The sequence below is a fragment of the Tursiops truncatus genome, chromosome 2 (assembly GCF_011762595.2).
Source record: "Tursiops truncatus isolate mTurTru1 chromosome 2, mTurTru1.mat.Y, whole genome shotgun sequence".
In the NCBI taxonomy this organism is placed as follows: Eukaryota; Metazoa; Chordata; class Mammalia; order Artiodactyla; family Delphinidae; genus Tursiops; species Tursiops truncatus.
In genome coordinates, this window is record NC_047035.1 from 118,471,954 (window position 1) to 118,492,715 (window position 20,762).

At 36.9% G+C, this 20,762-nt stretch overlaps 1 protein-coding gene across 2 annotated transcripts in view; it reads right to left on the reverse strand.

Moving 5' to 3' along the window:
* The window catches only part of UBE2Q2 (ubiquitin conjugating enzyme E2 Q2), a 72,792-nt gene that overhangs the window by 30,441 nt on the left and 21,589 nt on the right, over positions 1–20,762 (reverse strand). Inside the window, exons 4-9 of one of the 2 annotated variants that reach the window (XM_073801294.1) lie at positions 19,498–19,554; positions 16,520–16,660; positions 13,456–13,540; positions 12,049–12,109; positions 11,204–11,294; positions 7,556–7,770 (exon numbers count right to left, since the gene is read on the reverse strand). In XM_073801294.1, the coding sequence (XP_073657395.1) occupies positions 7,657–7,770; positions 11,204–11,294; positions 12,049–12,109; positions 13,456–13,540; positions 16,520–16,660; positions 19,498–19,554 (549 nt within the window). In that variant the 3' untranslated portion in view covers positions 7,556–7,656. Of the gene's footprint in view, positions 1–7,555; positions 7,771–11,203; positions 11,295–12,048; positions 12,110–13,455; positions 13,541–16,519; positions 16,661–19,497; positions 19,555–20,762 lie in introns of those variants that run through there. The other variant, XM_019950305.3, reaches the window with a different exon arrangement.

Sequence of the window (20,762 nt, forward strand, 5' to 3'; positions counted from 1 at the left end):
CCCAAAACAATTAAGAAAATGGCAATAGGAACATACATATCAATAATTACCTTGAATGTCAATGGATTAAATGCTCCAACCAAAAGACATAGACTGGCTGAATGGATACAAAAATAAGACCCATATATATGCTATGTACAAGAGACCCACTTCAGACCTAGGGACACGAACAGATTGAAAGTGAGGGGATGGACAAAGATATTCCATGCAAATAGAAATCAAAAGAAAGCTGGAGTAGCAATTCTCATATCAGGCAAAATAGACTTTAAAATAAAGACTATTACAAGAGACAAAGAAGGATACTACATAATGATCAAGGGATCAATCCAAAAAGAAGATATAACAATTGTAAATATTTATGCACCCAAAATAGGAGCACCTCAACACATAAGGCAAATACTAACAGCCATAAAAGGGAAAATTGAGAGTAACACAGTAATAGTAGGGAACTTTAACACCCCACTTTCACCAGTGAACAGATCATCCAAAATGAAAATAAATAAGGAAACACAAGCTTAAAATGACACATTAAACAAGCTGGACTTAATTGATATTTATAGGACATTCCATCCAAAAAGAACAGACTACACCTTCTTCTCAAGTGCTCATGGAACATTCTCCACAAGAGATAATATCTTGGGTCACAAATCAAGCCTTGGTAAATTTTAGAAAACTGAAATCATATCAAGTATCTTTTGCAACCACAACACTATGAAATATCAATTACAGGAAGAACAACTGTAAAAAACACAAACACATGGAGGCTAAACAATACGTTACTAAATAACCAAGAGATCACTGAAGAAATCAAAGAGGAAACCAAAAAATACCTAGAGACAAATGACAATGAAAACACAATGACTGAAAATCTATGGGATGCAGCAAAAGCAGTTCTAAGAGGGAAGTTTATAGCAATACAATCCTACCTCAAGAAACATCTCAAATAAACAACACTAACCTTACACTAAAGCAATTAGAATACTCTGGTTTCTCTTCAGATAGAATAAATCTTTCGCCTTTTACAAAAAAAAAAAAAAAAGCAATTAGAGAAAGAAGAACCAAAAAAACACAAAGTTAGCAAAAACAAATCATGTAGATCAGAAATAAAGGAAAAAGAAATAAAGGAAACAAGAGCAAAGATCAATAAAACTAAAAGCTGGTTCTTTGAGAAGATAAACAAAATTGATAAACCATTAGCCAGACTCATCAAGAAAGGGAGAAGACTCAAATCAGCAGAATTAGAAATGAAAAACGAGAAGTAACAACTTACACTGCAGAAATACAAAGGATCATGAGAGATTACTACAAGCGACTATATGCCAATAAAATGGACAACCTGGAAGAAACGGACAAATTCTTAGAAAACCAAATCTTTCTGAGACTGAACCAGGAAGAAATAGAAAATATAAACAGACCAATCATGAGCACTGAAATTGAAACTGTGATTAAAAATCTACCAACAAACAATAGCCCAGGACCCGATGGCTTCACAGGTGAATTCTATCAAACATTTAGAGAAGAGCTAACACCTAGCCTTCTCAAGCTCTTCAAAAATACACCAGAGGGGGCTTCCCTGGTGGTGCAGTGGTTGAGAGTCCGCCTGCCGATGCAGGGGACACGGGTTCGTGCCCCGGTCCAGGAAGATCCCGCATGCCGCGGAGGGGCTAGGCCCATGAGCCATGGCCGCTGAGCCTGTGCGTCCGGAGCCTGTGCTCGGCAATGGGAGAGGCCACAACAGTGAGAGGCCCACGTACCGCAAAAAATAAAAATAAATAAAAAATACAGCAAGGGAGGAACACTTCCAAACTCATTCTATGAGGCCACCATCACCCTGATACCAGAACCAGACAAAGATGTCCCAAAAAAGAAAGCTACAGGCCAATATCCTGAGGAACACAGTTACAAAAACCCTCAACAAAATATTAGCAAACAGGGCTTCCCTGGTGGCGCAGTGGTTGAGAATCTGCCTGCTAATGCAGGGGACACGGGTTCAAGCCCTGGTCTGGGAAGATCCCACATGCCGCTGAGCAACTAGGCCCAAGAGCCACAACTACTGAGCCTGCGTGTCTGGAGCCTGTGCTCCGCAACAAGAGAGGCCGCGACAGTGAGAGGCCCACGCACAGCGATGAAGAGAGGCCCCCACTTGCCACAACTAGAGAAAGCCCTCGCACAGAAACGAAGACCCAACACAACAGAAATAAATTAATTAATTAATAAACTCCTATCTCCATCATCTTCTTTAAAATACTAGCAAACAGACTCCAACAGCACATTAGAAGGATCATACGCCAGGATAAAGTGTGGTTTATCCCAGGAATGCAAGGATTCTTCAATATACCCAAATCAATCAATGTGATACACCATATTAACAATTTGAAGAATAAAAACCATATGATCATCTCAATAGATGTAGAAAAAGCTTTCGACAAAATTCAACACCCACGTATGATAAAAACTCTCCAGAAAGCAGGCTCAGAGGGAACCTGCCTCAACATAATAAAGGCCATATATGACAAACCCACAGCCAACATCGTTCTCAATGGTGAAAAACTGAAACCATTTCCTCTAAGATTAAGAGCAAGACAAGGTTGCCCACTCTCACCACTATTATTCAACATACTTTTGGAAGTTTTAGCCACAGCAATCAGAGAGAAAAAGAAATGAAAGGAATCCAAATCGGAAAAGAAGTAAAACTGTCACTATTTGCAGATGACATGATACCGTGCAGATGACATGATACTATACATAGAGAATCCTAAAAATGCTATCAGAAAACTACTAGAGCTAATCAATGAATTTGTTAAAGTAGCAGGATACAAAATTAATGCACAGAGATCTCTTGCATTTCTATACAATGACAATGAAAAATCTGAAAGAGAAATTAAGGAAACACTCGCATTTATCACTGCAACAACAACAAAAAAAATACCTAGAGATAAAACTACATAAGGAGACAAAAGACCTGTATGCAAGGAATGAAGACACTGATGAAAGAAATTAAAGACAATATAAACAGATGGAGAGATATACCATGTTCTTAGATTGGAAGAATCAACATTATGAAAATGACTATACTACCCAAAGCAATCTACAGATTCCATGCAATCCCTATGAAACTACCACTGGCATTTTTCACAGAACTAGAACAAAAAATTTCACAATTTGTATGGAAATACAAAAGACCCCAAATAGCCAAAGCAATCTTGAGAACGAAAAACGGAGCAGGAGGAATCAGGCTCCCTGACTTCAGACTATACTACAAAGCTACAGTAATCAAGACAGTATGGTACTGGCACAAAAACAGAAAGACAGATCAATGGAACAGGATAGAAAGCCCAGAGACAAACCCATGCACATATGGTCACCTTATCTTTGATAAAGGAGGCAAGAATATACAGTAAAGAAAAGACAGCCTCTTCAATAAGTGGTGCTGGGAAAACTGGACAGCTACATGTAAAAGAATGAAATTAGAACACTCCCTAACACCATACACAAAAATAAACTCTAAAGACCTGAATGTAAGGCCAGACACTATAAAACTCTTAGAGGAAAACATAGGCAAAACACTCGATGATATACATCACAGCAAGATCCTTTTTGACCCACCTCCTAGAGAAATGGAAATAAAAGCAAAAATAAACAAATGGGACCTAATGAAACTTCAAAGCTTTCACACAGCAAAGGAAACCATAAACAAGACAAAAAGACAACCCTCAGAATGGGAGAAGATATTTGTAAACGAAGCAACAGAGAAAGGATTAATCTCCAAAATATACAAGCAGCTCATGCAGCTCAGTAACAAAAAAACAAACAACCCAATCCAAAAATGGGCAGAAGACCTAAATAGACATTTCTCCAAAGAAGATATACAGATTGCCAACAAACACATGAAAGGATGCTCAACATCACTAATCATTAGCGAAATATAAATCAGAACTACAATGAGGTATCATCTCACACTGGTCAGAATGGCTATCAACAAAAAATCTACAAACAATAAATGCTGGAGAGGGTGTGGAGAAAAGGGAACCCTGTTTCACTGTTGGTGGGTATGTAAATTGATACAGCCACTATGGAGAACAGTATGGAGGTTCCTTAAAAAACTAAAACTAGAACTACCATACGACCCAGCAATCCCACTACTGGGCATATACCTTGAGAAAACCAAAATTCAAAAAGAGTCATGTTGGGCTTCTCTGATAGCGTAATGGTTAAGAAGCTGCCTGCCAATGCAGTGGACACGGGTTCAAGCCCTGGTCTGGGAAGATCCCACATGCCACGGAGCAACTAAGCCTGTGTGCCCCAACTACTGAGCCTGCGTTCTAGAGCCTGTGAGCCACAACTACTGAGCCCACGTGCCACAACTAATGAAGCCTGCGTGCCTAGAGTCCGTGCTACGCAACAAGAGAAGCCACCTCAATGAGAAGCCCACATACCGCAATGACGAGTAGCCCCCGCTTGCAGCAACCAGAGAAAGCCCGCACACAGCAATGAAGACCCAACACAACCATAAATAAATAAATAAATTTATTAAAAAAACAAAGAGAGTCATGTACCACAATGTTCACTGTAGCACTATTTACAATAGCCAGGACATGGAAGCAACCTAAGTGTCCATCGACAGATGAATGGATAAAGAAGATGCGGCACATACATACAATGGAGTATTACTCAGCTATAAAGAGAAATGAAATTGAGTTATTTGTAGTGAAGTGGATGGACCTAGAGTCTGTCATACAGAGTGAAGTAAGTCAGAAAGAGAAAAACAAATACCATATGCTAACACATATATACGGAATCTAAAAAAAAAAAAAAAGGTTCTGAAGAACGTAGGGGCAGGACAGGAATAAAGACGCAGACGTAGAGAATGGACTTGAGGACACGGGGAGGGGGAAGGGTAAGCTGGCACGAAGTGAGAGAGTAGCATTGACATATATACACTACCAAATGTAAAATAGCTAGCTAGTGGGAAGCAGCTGCATAGCACAGGGAGATCAGCTTGGTGCTTTGTGACCATCTAGAGGGGTGGGATAGGGAGGGTGGGAGGGAGACACAAGAGGGAGGGGATATGGGGATATATGTATACATATAATTGATTCAGTTTGTTATACAGCAGAAACTAACACAACATTGTAAAGCAACTATACTTCAATAAAGATGTTTAAAACAAAAAAAAAAACTTAAAGACAACATGATCAGAAAACAAGAAGCAAACTACAGACAAAACTATAAGGGGTCAAAATAAGAGTTATCAGACACAGATTTTAAAATAACTATGCTGAGTATGTGTAAGAAAAGGCAAGATTGAAAACCTTGGCAGAAAATTAAAATTATAAAAATGAACTATATAGGAATTCTGAAGCTTAGAAATACAGTTACTGAAATTAATAACTTAATGGATGAGTTTACCACCATGGAGACTTGGAAGAGAAATTCAGTATGCTAGAAAAATAGGTCAGAAAACATCCCAAATGAAGCCAAGAGAGAGAAAAATGTGGAAAATGCAGATAATAAACAAGACATAGGGAAATGTATTGAAAAGGCTAATCATATATGTAGAGTCCTGGAATGGGACAGATGCAATATTTGAAGAGATAATGCCTGATAATGTCTGAAAATTTTCCAGAACTGATTAAAGGCTTCGTGAGATTTACACACTATAAATACTTCAAGAGAAACAATGGAAGCTATAATAAGGGAATGATATCTTTGAGGTGCTGAAAGAAAGGAATCTCCAAACTAAAAATCTATACACAATAAAAATACTTTCCAGGGGCTTCCCTGGTAGCGCAGTAGTTGGGAGTCTGCCTGACAATGCAGGGGACAGGGGTTCGAGCCCTGTTCTGGGAAGATCCCACATGCTGCAGAGCAACTGGGCCCGTGAGCCACAACTACTGAGCCTGCGCATCTGGAGCTTGTGCTCCGCAACAAGAGAGGCCGGGAGAGTGAGAGGCCCGCGCACCGCGATGAAGAGTGGCCCCCACTTGCCGCAACTAGAGAAAGCCCTCGCACAGAAATGAAGACCCAACACAGCCAAAAATAAACACATAAATAAATAAAATTCAACTCTTAAAAGAAGAAAATTTAGGGTACTGAAAATTATATATATAAAAAAAATACTTTCCAAAAGTGAAGTCCAAATAAAGATATTTTCCTATAAGCAGACCCACACTGAAGGAAACAAAAAAGGATATTCTTCACGCAAGAGAAAGAAGATCCTAGATGGAAACCTGGAGAATAAAGACCATGAAAAGAGCTAATATGTACAAAGATCCAAATGAATACTGATGAATTATGTAACAATAATGTATAAGGTTTTAGATAAATATAGAACTAAATGCATGACAACAACAGCACGTATTTGGCAGGGTGTACATGTTCTAAGGTCTTTGCCTTGACAAGGAAAAGGAAAAACACAAATTAACAAATTTATATTATACTTTGACAAGCTAAGGATATGTATTATAATTGTAAGGTAGTAAATCAGAGTAAAGGATGATAAGCACCAAGCTAACAGAGGTGGGAAACTGGAGTAATAAAAAAAAAAAAAAAAAAAAAAAATCCAAAAGAATGTGGCGGAAAAAAGCATGGAGCAAGGACAAGTAAATGAGACAGATTTAAACCCGAATAGCAATACCAACATTAAATGCAAATAGATAATTGCTCCAATTAATCTGACAACGATCATCAGACCTGATAAAAATATATAATGGCAAGATGAGAGAACAGAACCTCAGCTAACTCTCTGGCTGCACAATTCTCTGTTTCAAATTTTCAGTCCTGGAAACTGAGGTTTCCAAAAGAATAAAACTTTTTCTCTCAATGAACTGAAGTAAAGATGGTAGCTGAAGTGGCCAAGAGTGTTAGAGGTCAGTCTCTAGTGGCCAGGAGGCCAAGAAGGCTATGCCTCACTTTCCTACAACAGAGGAGCAGAGTAAACAGCATACTGCCTCCATGAAGATATGTCAGGAAGTCTAAGAGAAATTACTTCTGATTTCTGTGTTCAAATAAATGAGAAGAAACTAACACCTCTTATAAAATCAATTTGCAAGTAAAAGAGCTAAGCAAACATTTGTTTCATCCAGTTATTTCTAAGGAACACAAAACTACAGTTTTAACTGGAAAAATAACCAGGATAATTCCAGTACCTTACTACCCATCCTCAAGTAAGATTCTGAGGAACATGTAAACTATGTAAATTCAATCCTAATAGGAGAGGGAGATAAAAAAGCACACTTCTGACGGCTAAAACAGATAATCTTAGCTATCTACTGCAAGGCAGAAAAAGAAGAAATCTACCCACACAAGAAACTAGCTTAATGACAGTTATTACAATCTACTTCCAAATAAGTAGCTTACCTTTTATCTACAACTTAACAGATAAAGAAAGGCATAGATGCAAAGCTTGGTAAAGTACAACTTCATTTAATTTTCTATATTTCAGATCTTTAAATATGTGATCCCAAATGAGTGACTACCACACCTTGTTTTTATATATATAAATTTATTTATTTTTGGCTACATTGGGTCTTCATTGCTGCATGCGGGCTTTCCCTAGTTGCAGCGAGCGGGGGGGCTACTCTTGGTTGCAGTGCGCGGGCTTCTCATTGCATTGGCTTCTCTTGTTGCGTAGCACGGGCTCTAGGCATGCGGGCTTCAGTCGTTGTGGCTCACGGGCTCTAGAGCACAGGCTCGGTAGTTATGGCACACAGGCTTTGTTGCTCCACGGCATGTGGGATCTTCCCAGACCAGGGCTCGAACCCGTGTCCCCTGCATTGGCAGGCGGATTCTTAACCACTGTGCCACCAGGGAAGCCCCAAAACCTCTTTTAATTGATTATGTGACAGTGAGAACTCCCTTCATTTTAAGTAATCCTTCAGATTAACTATTCTACATCAAAACACAAGGATTCTATTCCATAAACTCTGTACCTTGGAACTCAGTAATCAAGATTTTACAGAAATAAAAAGGCATGGGGTTGTAGGGGGGTTGTTTACAGGCATTGGTGGGTGGGGTGGAGGAAGGTTTCTGTTTAAATAGATATGCAAGAGGGAATTCCCTGGTGGTCCAGTGGTTAGGACTCTACGCTTTCACTGCCAAGGGTCCGGGTTCAGTCCCTGGTTAGGGAACTAAGATCCTGCAAGGAACTAAGATCCCACAAGCCGTGCAGTGTGGCCAAAAAAAAAAAAAAAAAGATATGCGAGCTATTGTGGTATACTAACTCAGAAACTAAGAACCTCAGGTTTTACAAGGATGTCATAAAGTTATCCAATTTCCAAATCAACATCTTGGGCTTCCAAGCTATTCTCAGCCATGAGGCACATTCTATTTTTAAAAGACTAGAGCCATCATCAGATGGCTCTAAATAGTTATACATCACCTCCTTATACTGAATTGAAAATTGTCTCTTTACAGTTTGACTTACTAATTCTATTGTCATGGCTTGTGTTCATCAAAAACTAATCAAACTAATATTTATACACATACAGCCCTTCAAATAGTTGAAGACAAGGTATCAGGAACCCCCATGTTCTCCTCTCCAAATCTATAATTTCACCTGCTATCTTAGGACATGGTATGGAATCTTTCTAATCCTTGCTACTATTCTCTAAATAAACCCAGATTTGTCTAAATAAACCCTTCTTAAAGTACAACCTCAAAATTCAACTCAGTAGATCAGATGTGGCCTGAAAAGCCAGACCACCACTTCCTTACCAAGTTGCTGACAAATCTAACAGGTCCCATTCCCTCCTACCCCTTCCCCTTCCCCATCCTTGTGTCATGTTACATCTCAAGTTTCATTTTCTTACTCTTTATGACCCTCAAGTTGTCACCATGGCCATCCAAGGCCCTAAATACTGTTCATGCTCCTTCTGTGACTCCTTCTTTCTGAGTCATACTTGCTAATCCTCCAAAGTCTATGAATCCCGATACTAGTAACTTGGCAATTGAGTTTAAGATCCTCTTAGTGAGGTCAGTTAGCTCAAGGCAATCACATTCTTCCCAGGCCTCTCAAGAAATACTTCAACCCTAGCAAAGGTCCTTCTTTCTGATATCAGGAACCATGGTTCAGAAACAAATCCAACAGAATTTCAGCCATTTACCTCCCAGATCATCCCCTCCCTGAAGTTCTACCTAAAGCAGGAAAATATAATGAAAACGCTATCTGCAGTCACAAGACCTTCAGTTTCCTGGTCAAGATTTCAGATTCCCTTAAAAGATATCTCTGAAAGACGAAGTAAGAGGGGAGGGGCCCACATCAGTCTTCAAAGATATTGATAAGGTTCTATTTCTTAAGCTTGGTGTTGGGCCTATGGGAATATGATTTAATATGATTGCTTAGATTTCAGGTTAAAAATATTTTGCATGTATTTTTTAAAAAGATACATTCTTAGAGTTTTTCGTCACCATATGCATCAGTAAAAATACAGTCACTAGCAATTTCAGTAAATATATACCAGATTCACTCTCTAGGAAGACAACCCAGTTGATAGCCACAATAATTTCTACAATAACAAAGCTGTGGGAAAACAATGACATTTGACATTTGGGCTATTTGAAGAAAGTTCAATCATAAATGAGGATATAAGCCCAAACAAGAATATACACACACAAAAGCTAAGTAAGCAGCTTTCAGAAAATTACCCTTTTTGCAAGTATAAAAGTATCCTTTCATGTCTTTTGTTTTCTTCCTTCAAAACATCTCATATCCATCTATTCTCACCTATTCCTACCACTACCAACCTTCATTGCTCTTTGCTCAGATTAAAATCAAAGTCCCCAACTAGTCTCCCAGAAATCTACTCTATCCTATCTACTCTGATGCTGAAGGCATACTAATTCTTCTTTAAAAATAAAATAAAAAGCCTAACAGATCAATCATGCCCCTGCCTAAAAACCTCTGTTGGCTTTTTACTGCATTAAGGTAAGCTCCCAGACTCTTCATCATGATCTCCAAAGCCCTACAGTTTCCCTCACAGATTTCTCCCCAGAAAGACTACAGGCTCTTGAAGAACAGGGATTATTTAGATGCCCCATGTCCTCAAGCCTTCTATAGCACCTAGTGCATTGAAGTCCACCTAACTGAAATGGGGGGGGGAAAAAAAAAGTTTACCTGCAAGACAACTGTTACACAATTTTTTCTCAATTTCAAAGAACAGGTCAAAAAGAAGCTCCAAATAATTAAAATATAACCCCTTAGAAACACTTCCTACTTTTTTTAAACAAAGATTTAAAACCACTACATTTTACCTAGATTCCATTGCTTTAACCTTTATTTTTTAGCATCTTTTAAAAACAAATCTAACACATAAATTTAGAAAAGTGCATAAAATATAAAGGTACACCATTACAAACTAGCATGAAATAGTATCCATGCAACTACCACCCTGGTCAAGAAACAGACTACAGTCAATAAACAAGCCGCCCCCCTGTGTCCCTTTCAGCTCACAACTCCCTCCCCGCTTAGCTAGATGTACTTGCTATCCTAAACTGTATGGTAATCACATCTTCGTTTCTCCTGATAGTTTTATTGCCCAAGTATGAATCCATAAATATTTCTCATTTTTGTTCCACTAAGAAGCCTTTTTAGAATAATTTTTTCCTAACTCCTCCCCGTCCTGCTCCCCGACAAAACTTTTAATACCACAGACATACTGTGTATCTATTTATGTATTGTGGCCCTTTCAAGGGCTACAGACTATTGTAATATTTAAGACTTTTTCACTCCAAGGACCAATTTTCACCCCATTCGGGGGAATACTGCCTCCGATGAGAAGGCATGCTTAAATAATATAATTCAGTTTTACCTATTTTTGAGCTGTACTAATGAAATTGTACAAAACATGTTTTGGGAATATGGTTTCTTTTGCTCAACACTGTGTTTAAGATTCATCTATCTTGTTGCACATAGCTCTATTCCATTTTATGAATACCACAGTGCTCCATTCTATTGGAACAGACACTTGGGTTATTTTTATTTGAGGCTATTATTAACAATGCTGCTTTGAACATTCTTGTGTTTGTCTCCTGGTGCATCTAAGTACTCATTTCTTGCAGGTTATATATCTAGGAGGAGAATTCCTGGACCACAGGATATGAGTATCTTCTACTTTACCAAGTTATACCAAATGGTTTTCCAAAGCAATTGTACAAATATACGTTGCCATTAGAAGCATATGGAGTCCCCTTACAATTTTCTTACCTTAAAAGAGAAGTTAAGCAAAATATATTCTATGCCTTCTTTTTCTTTTAAGATCTGAAGATCACTGTGCAAAGGACTATCAGGATCAACCCTAAGAATTACAAAACAAAAAACAGTTCAAACAAAAAGTCAGATTTTTTTTCTCACTAAACTCAAAAATGAACCATTCCAAGAGCTAAAACAGAGCCCCTAGGGTAAATTCCAAACAGAGAAGGTCTAAAGCTGCTCTATGGTTCCTGGAAAAACAAATTAACTATAGCCTCCAACGCCTTGGGATTAAATGTCCAAAAAGAGATCACAGTATTCTACACCTACTCTCCTAAGGGCATGCAAAGTTAGCAGTTATTCTAAAGGAAAGGGTCATATGTACATAATCTTCTCAAGAAAGTCTGCTTCTCTCAAACTGTATTATTAGACAAGGGGTTCAAGGAGAGAAATTTACCATGGACAAGACCAGAAAAAGTGAAATCACTAAAAAAAATCTAAATTTGTCTACAACTGTTCTATATATTCAGGCCCTACTCAAATTTCTTATTTCAAATATAAACTGGTTGTCACAGTCAATCTCATCAAGTTATTTATACACTTTTGTTTGTATAGTTCCTAATTGTCTCATTAACTCCATGAAACACTTTTTCCCACAGCTGGCTCTTCTTTTTCTCCTCCTTCTTTCTCACTTTACTTATTAAGCCCAAGAAACAACTCATTTTAACAACCTAAGAACTATTTCTACAGAAACAGTAAGTAAAAGCCACAGTAAATAGGTATCAAATTAAGGGGGAAAAAAATCTCCACTGTAATAGTCTACCATTAAAAAGAGTGGATTAGCATAAAAAAGCACTTACTTCTGCAGTTTAACATGCCAGTCATATAAACTGTCATTTATGAGTTCCACTGAATAAATCCCTGTAAAGGTATAGGGCATGTTAGTTACTCTTCATTTGATCTTATAACTATTGCTCTGGTGTAAATATATACACTAAATAGCCAACAAAAGCTACGAATTTTGCCATTAAAACATGGAACAACTAAGCTGCATTATAAGTATTTTGGTGCTGGAGCTGAGTATCTTATACCGTTAACAGATGGACAACTAAAGCCATCAATGAAGAGGATTTTGGGGGTTGAAAAACTGTTTACCATTAATTGTAAGAGGAAAAAAAAGCTTATGCAAAATCATATGTACTTAAGACTTTTCTCCTATGCATATATGCAAACAGTTCTATTAAAATGGAATCCCTCTACATACAGTTTTATAATCTTTCTTCAACTTTTTGGGACATCTTTCCATTAGAATATAAAAATTTATTGTCAATCTTTTTAATAACTGTAGTAATTTATTTTATGGATAAGCCATAACTTAATTCCACCATATAGCTGGTTATTAATTTAATTTTTTGCTACTACAAATAATGCAGTAACAAACAAGTGATGACTGAACATTTTAAGGTAAACCAGTATTCAAATATTTAACTTTATTATGTTTCTACACACAAACTTTTAGATTTCTTATAAGAGGAACTGTTAGGACACCAAAACTTCTAACAACCTCAGAAACAAATTTGACTTATCTTGGACTCTATAAAGTAGGGGGTTTTTTTTGCTTGTTTGTTTTTAAGTAAGCTCTAATGATTTAGACTTGATCACTCCGAAAAATTCTTAATGGATCATAATGCTACCTTTTCAAACAAACTAAAGTTTGGCTCTTTCTCTTATTCAATACTGTTAGACTCTCTGCAATAATCTGAGGGAATTTTATTTCAATTAGAGAGATTCCATAATATTTAAGCCTTATTGGGTAAGAAAGAACTCTTAAGTCAAACTATAAATTTTTAAAAGTAATACCATTAACTACAATAAGAGTTGATTATGTTGTTTTCAAAAAAAGGAAAAAAGAACATAAAAATCAACTTGACAACAGTTCTCTGTTCATACAATAAACATATACTCATTTATTTTCCAAAGCATATATTTCTTGTACCTTTCCCAGAAGATAAAAATCATGAGTTAATCCCCATCAGCAAGAAGATAAAAAATTATGTGTCCATAAAAACATTTTTAAAAATCCAAACAAGTGAACTCATCCTATTTTACCCCGTCTTTTGGTAACTTGATTAAATTTGTGTTTCACATTCCTAAAATAAAGTTAATAAACATTTCTGTTTCTGTCCAGTTATACTATAAGAAATGAAGTTACTATCTGAAAATTTAAAAGGGCATAAGGACAACAGCAGAGATCCAGAGGTCCTTACCTGTTTTATAACTCTGTGATCTGTATATGTCCCTGAGCTCTTTCATAAGTCTATCTGAAGCTTGTACAGACCCAGAGACTGCACCCTGAAACATAAAATTTGCTGTTTACCAGGATCTACTGATTTAAATAACTAAAGATTTAAGGTATCTGAACCTGAAATAAACGTTTACAATGATATCGTAAAAATGGATCACCACTCAACATTTTAAGAAGACAAAAAAGTTAAGTTCAATTAAATCAATGATCATGAAGTTTCAGTAGGAATATAAATTTGGGGCAGGTCTGATTCATTTACTATTTGTCATCTGAAAAAAAATAAACAAACAGCTAACCTATGTTCAGATCACCATGGCCACTCCAATAGCCTAGAACTAGTAAGGGTCTATTTCAAATTCCATCAATTAAAAAAAAATTTATTAATTTTTTTCTTCTTTACGATTTTATTTGGGGTGGGCAGTTTTAGGTTCACAGCAAAATTGAGAGGAAGGTACAGAGATTCCCCATATAGCTGCCCCCCACAGTGCATAGTCTCCCTCATTATCAGCATCCTTCGGAGGTACATTTCTTACAACTGATCAACCTATTTGGACACATCATTACACCTGAAGTCCATAATTTACCTTAAGGTACCTTTACCTTTTGGTGCTGTACATTCTATGGATTTGGATAATGACAAGTATCCGCCCATCATAATAATATACAAAGTATTTTCATTGCCCTAAAAGTCCTCCATGCTCCGCCTATTCATCCCACCCCCCACCCCGAAACCCCTGGCAACCATGGATCTTTTTACTGTCTCCATAGTTTTGCCTTTTTCAGAATGTCATATAGTTGAAAACACAGTCTGCAGCCTTTTCAGATTGGCTTCTTTCACCTAGTAATATGGATTTAAGGTTCCTCCATGTCTATGTCCTGTCCTTGACAGCTCATTATTTTTTTTTTTTTTTTTTTTTTTTTTTTTTTTTTTAGCAGGGACTAATATTCCACTGCCTGGATGTACTATAGTTTATTTATCCATTTTCCTACTGCTTCCAAGTTTTGGCAATTATGAACAAAGCTGCTATAAACATCTACGTGCAGGTTTTTGTGTGGACATAACTTTTCAATTCATTTGGGCAAATACCAAGGAGCTCAATTGCTGGATTGTATGGTAAGAGTATGTTTAGTTTTGAAAGAATCTGTCAGACAGTCTTCTAAAGTGGCTGTGCCATTTTGCGTTCCCATCAGCGATTAGAAAAGTTTCCTGTCGCTCCACATCCTCACCAGCATTTGGTGTTTTCAGTGTTCCAGATTTTGGGCATTCTAATAGATGTGTAGTAGCTCCATGCATTTTTGGAAATACTAGAAGACCCTCAATGTGATACATTAACTAAAGCAGGTCCCTTAATCAGACTATAAGAATCTTATACTAACAATCTAGTTTACATATTAAGAAATTGAGAAACAACATGTCCACATATATGCAACTGGTTTCAGTTCTTTTCAGTGTTCCACCTTCTCTGAAGATGAAAATGCACCAGTATCTTATCCTAAGACTGAATATGAATGGAACTATTTATCATAAGACAAAAACATTTAGAATGTCTTCTGAATTAAAAAAACCTGACCTTGTAAAATTTTAAATGTTGCACCTTCAAAAGTTGCACTACACTTTGAGGTGGGGTAGAAAATCAGGTTTACAAAAGAAATCAAATGGGAAGGCATATAAACGTTAAAAGACTTTGCTTAGTTTGTCATGTGATAGTGTTCAATAATTTGTAGTTGTTTTGACTATAACACACAAACTGGAAGCAATCACAAGATACAGAAAGTATCGTAAATATCTTTAACTTAGATACTACAAGCTTTTTTTTTAAAATAATCAAGATAAGGACTTGGCTAAATTTCTTTGCTCTCTAAAGAAAGATTTGCCAATTACATTAATACAGTAAATAGGACTGAAGAAGTGAGAGTAATCTACCTGTTTACAACACTTGTCATCTCCTTGCATAACAGTTCATTCCCTGTGTTTGAGAACCTATGCTCAGGACAAAAGAACTGGTTCTCAGATTTTATGGGTTTGATAAATAGCTCTAAAACAAAGGCAGTAAGTAAATAATAAGTATTGAGATGGATAGCTAGACCTTCGTTTGATATTTCCCTACTCTGGGCATTTTATATACATCGTTCTCATTTATTATTTACAGGAATCATCTAAATGGTACATAATGTCCACATTATAGAATTGAGGAAGGGGACCTCCCTGGTGGCGCAGTGGGTAAGACTCCATGCTCCCAATGCAGGGGGCCCAGGTTTGATCCCCGGTCAGGGAACTAGATCCCACATGCATGCCTCAACTAAGAGTTCCACCTAATAAATAAAGATTAAAAAAGAAATGGAGGGGGGATGTGTAGTCAAGTGGTAGAATTGAGGAAAATGAAGCCACACAGCTGTGTTTGTCACCATGCTGCTTCACATAAAAGATGTTAAGTCAAAAGAAAAAATTACTTTTGGTTCAGTCAGGGCAGGACAAACCAGATGGCAGCTTCATGAAGAAGAAAGAATTTGAATTATACTTTGTACGAGAGACTGAATTTAAATTTGCACATCCCACAGGAGAAGGGTAAGGAGAGAAAACAGGATAAACAAGTTGGAAGGTGAATGATTTCAGATGAACAGGGTAGAAAGTGGCTATCAATAGATGAGAAATGTTGTGGGGGGGGGGGTGGGAAACTAGGGCAACAAAACATATGGCTGAATCTACAACCAAGGCAGGGATGGAGGGGGGTGGCTTTGATTGGTATCTTATTGAATTGCCCTGTATTTATATTATTCCTATACAGCTGACTCTTGAACAACACAGGTTTGAACTGCGTGGGTCCACTTACATGCAGATTTTTTCAATACATACTACACAATCTGCAGTTAGTTGAATCCTCGGATGTGGAACCGTCGATATGGAAGGCTGGCTGTAAAGCTATACGTGGATTTCGGTGCAAGGTCAGCACCCCAGCATTGTTCAAGGGTCAACCGTAATTACTTAACCACAAAAGTCCAGGTTCTATACATTTACACATACTTACATTTAGATGGTCTTGCCTTTGAGTCTTCCTAATTTTCTCTAATATTGCCAAATTTTCTTTTTCAATTCCTTCATCCTCTGACTTTTTCCCACTAATAGGCTCTTCTTCCTTCATTTCATAATGATCTAAGTCTTCTATATCCTAAAAAAATTTAAAAATTTAGCTTATTCAAGCTCATGTCAAAAGCTAAATTATTCCTGACTCAGAGAACAAAGAGAATACATGTATCCTAAAAAAGCCTTCACATTCCATTCAAAAGGTTCTCTCCTTTTATATACTATACTTTAAAGCTAGAATCTGAGTAAAGCATATTTAATAGTTTTACAAAGCCATAACTACTACCAAATGAGCCATCTTAAATTGCTTTAAATCTCCTATTAAGGGGAACTTTTGCAACAGTTTAGCATGAGGTACCAAGAACCATAACTCGACTTCTAGAAATCTATTAGATTCAGTTTAGAAATTAGTCTAAAATGTGAACACAGATTTAGGCATAAAGATGCCTATTTCAACTTTATAACCACAAAAACAAAATCTTCATGTGCAAAATATCAGAACAGTTAACTTAATTCAATGGAATACCGGAAGACCATTAAAATGCCAACACAGCATAATGGTTTCTTCTGTATCAATAATGAAATGAAAAACACAGAATACAAAAACGAATATATAGAATCTTAGTTATGCCAAAATAAGCACAGAAAAAAAGAATAGGAGGACACATACTGAAATACTAATAATTATCAATAGAGACATTTAATGCTTTTCCTTTTCCAAGTTTTCTGTAGTGAGCACCTATTGATTTTTATAATTAGGAAAAAAGTTAGAAAAAGAATTTGAGTATCGCTAAGCCAACATCTTTAATCACTACATCATTCTTCTCCCTCCCTTCCCTTAGCATCAGCTCTTACAAATTTAAAAATTCTGCATAGATTTGTATAATAAATCCTAACCTTTTCCTATTACCTTTCTTCTAACTTTACCTCAATCATCAAAATCTCTAAAGAAGTAGTTTATACTTTATCTCCACTTTATCAAGCAGACTAATTCACTGTGATTTCTAGACCAGGTTAATAATTTAGATCACTTTCGTCCAGACTCAATGGTCTTTTTCTTGGACTGCCATCTCTTCAACTCCTATTACATTCCTTTCTTATTCATACCGTGTCTATGACTGCATGCTTCATGGAGCTCCCTCCCCCTGGTTTGCACCTTTCAGCTACAATTTTCCGTCCTACACTTGTTTTCTTCAGAGTTCTCACAAATACCCTTGGCCTGTACCTCCTCCTCCTCCTCCAACTTCAACCTCAGTCATGTTCTAATCCACAAAATTTCTCCACTTGAGTATTAATCAACACAGAATTCATCATTATCTTTACAAAACAATATTCACTGTATACTATTCTCTGCTTAAGGCCTTACCAACAATCATACCAAATATAAACATATTTGTCTCTAATTCAAGACTTAGCCATCTGCCTTTTCTAGCCAAACTTGCTTTCCAAGACTCCAATACAGCAGTGTCTTTCTCCCAAAAGGACAGCGTCCAATGCACCCAAACACACCATGCCCAGGGTTGTTCTGGGCCTTTTTACCACATTATTTTAGTTGCCTAGGATATCTTTTCACCTATCCTAATTTGACATCTCCAAAGTCCATCCCACCTTTCTAGATTTCCCTAAATGCTGCTGTCCTTTCTTCATATTATCTTGTGAGGGGAAAAAAGAAAGGTACATAAACTTTTTGAGTACAATGTCTACTTTATTGTACATTGGACCCATGGTAAAGGTTTAATTTTTCTTTTTTTCTGTTTTATTTATTTTTGGCTGTGTTGGGTCTTTGTTGCTGTGCACGGGCTTTCTCTAGTTGCGGCAAGTGGGGCTAATCTACGTTGAGGTGCACAGGCTTCTCATTGTTGTGGCTTCTCTTGTTGCGAAGCACGGGCTCTAGGTGTGCGGGCTTCAGTAGTTGTGGCACGTGGGCTCAGCAGTTGTGGCTCACGGGCTCTAGAGAGCAGGTTCAGTATGTGTGGCGCACGGGCTTAGTTGCCCTGTGGCATGTGAGACCTTCCCAGACCAGGGCTCGAACCCACGTCCCCCTGCAATGGAGGGCAGATTCCTAACCACTGTACCACCAGGGAAGTCCCAGTTTAATGTTTTCTTGCAGTTTATTCCTAAGTTAAACTGCATGAAAACATTAAAAAAAAAAAATCTATCCCCCCAAAAATCATCCTAACTGGACAATGTTAAGAACTATTTTACTTCCAGACTCACGAAACAAACCAACAACTACTTTAGTTCTAAGGCATTCTAAGAAGTGTATTTTAGATTTAAGGTAATAACCTAAATTAATTCTAAGATCCAAACAGAAAAATGTTTTAAAACCAAGACTGTGGAACTCAAATCCCTTGTATCAGGTCAATGTAGAGACACAGATTCTTCATTGTGAAGTTTGAATTTAAATGCAAAGACTCAGAGCCTGAAAACGTCTAAAATTTTATCAATGGCTGGCAACTAAACTGACTGAAGCTCAGTGTCTTTGGAATTTCCTCTTTGATATTCTTAGATGATTTTTCAACATGAGATAGTTTTCATTACTTCTAGTGAATAGTCACTGAAATGTGGTCAAATTCTCCTTTTATTCAAACACAAAAATTCTGAAACTTCGTAGTTCCTATTCTTAAACCAAATCAGGTTAAGTACTGATTACTATTAAATGTAAATATAATTTTAGTGCTAAATGTTAAGAGCTCTTATTTTTCATGAAATAAAATCCAAGGACATCAGATAAGAAATTTGCTAAAAAGTATACCATGAATTAGAGGTAAAGCCAGACTTTAGAAATTGTATTAAATTACAAATTCAATGTGCTTCTCATTATTCCACATTAACAATGGTTTATAAAGGAGATTAGAAAATTAATAAAATGTTCAAAAGTGAAGATAGTTATGAAATGTTATTCTTATATAAAATACCTACTTCAGCCATCTCTTCCTCTTCCTCCTCTTCTGAAGTCACTTCTTCTGCTGTCCCATTCTGCAAAGAGAAAAGAGTTTGCCAGGACTACACAGAATAAGTAAGCAAACACTGAGTACTTCAGAAGATTTTAGGGACAAAGTATCAATCATCTGTCACTGCAGTTCCACTAAGAGCTTATTAAAGTTGAAACATTTACTTTTAAATTCAGCTTTGATTTGACAAATAGTATTTATCAGCTTTTTAAGAAGAAGCAATTTTGAAAAATTCAACTTAATAGATGCCTTAGAAATTAAGAAAGGCAATTAGTCAAATATAAAGCAAAACAGAAAAAAAAATTAAACATATTCTAATTTAAAGTCAGAAAACATTTTACACATATAGCTACGTGTATAAGGCTAATGGCTTCTTTTGCTTAAAATACCCCAGACGATGGGTTTCTTAAAATATCTACCTTTTTAGCTTTGAAAAGCCTGAATCTTTCCATAAATTCTACTGGCTTACATTTTAAAAGGTCAAATGTGTTACACAGGCATAGACACTGTACAAAACTAAAAGTTACAAAGTGATCACCATTTCACTAAGGAGCTATTTTTCTTTTTTTTTTTTAAACAACATGTCATTTACCACAATATTTCTGTATAAGACACAATTTAACACTCATTCACAACGAATCTGACGAGGTTTCAAGAAGGGCCTTCATACCTAGTTTTGTCAGAGTTCATAAAGACAAGCTTCCTGGACCACAGCACAGTTCTCTACGACACAATATATAAAAATTTAGTAGGATTTTTTTCCCCTAGAAATTCTTGCTGTATTTGTTCCAACTACAGCTGGTAAGGATCACACTCATATAGGACGCCAACCTTGCTGGCCTCTTAGTGTGTCAGAACCAGAGAGAAAAGACAATTTTTTAATGTAACTCAATGCAGCAGCAAAATTTCTTAACAGATTTATCTCTCCCTTTTACTCAGGAGTTGTAAAAGTCCACCTGCCAGCACATCCCCATTCACGTGCCACAGGCAGAGCACAGGTGTGCAAAACCAGAAAGGGGAGGCCATAGCACAGAAGACTGACAATTGCTGAGGACACTCATAACAACTGATACTGATCAATGGTATACCTCATCTATAAATGAGTAGATAACCAAGCATCACCAGATATTTGAAGAAAACTAGCAATGTGAAAGAAAGGCACCCAGTTGAACAAGCAGAAAAAGTGACCTGAAGCATTATTAATTAAGGCAATAAAACAGAATTTAAAAATCT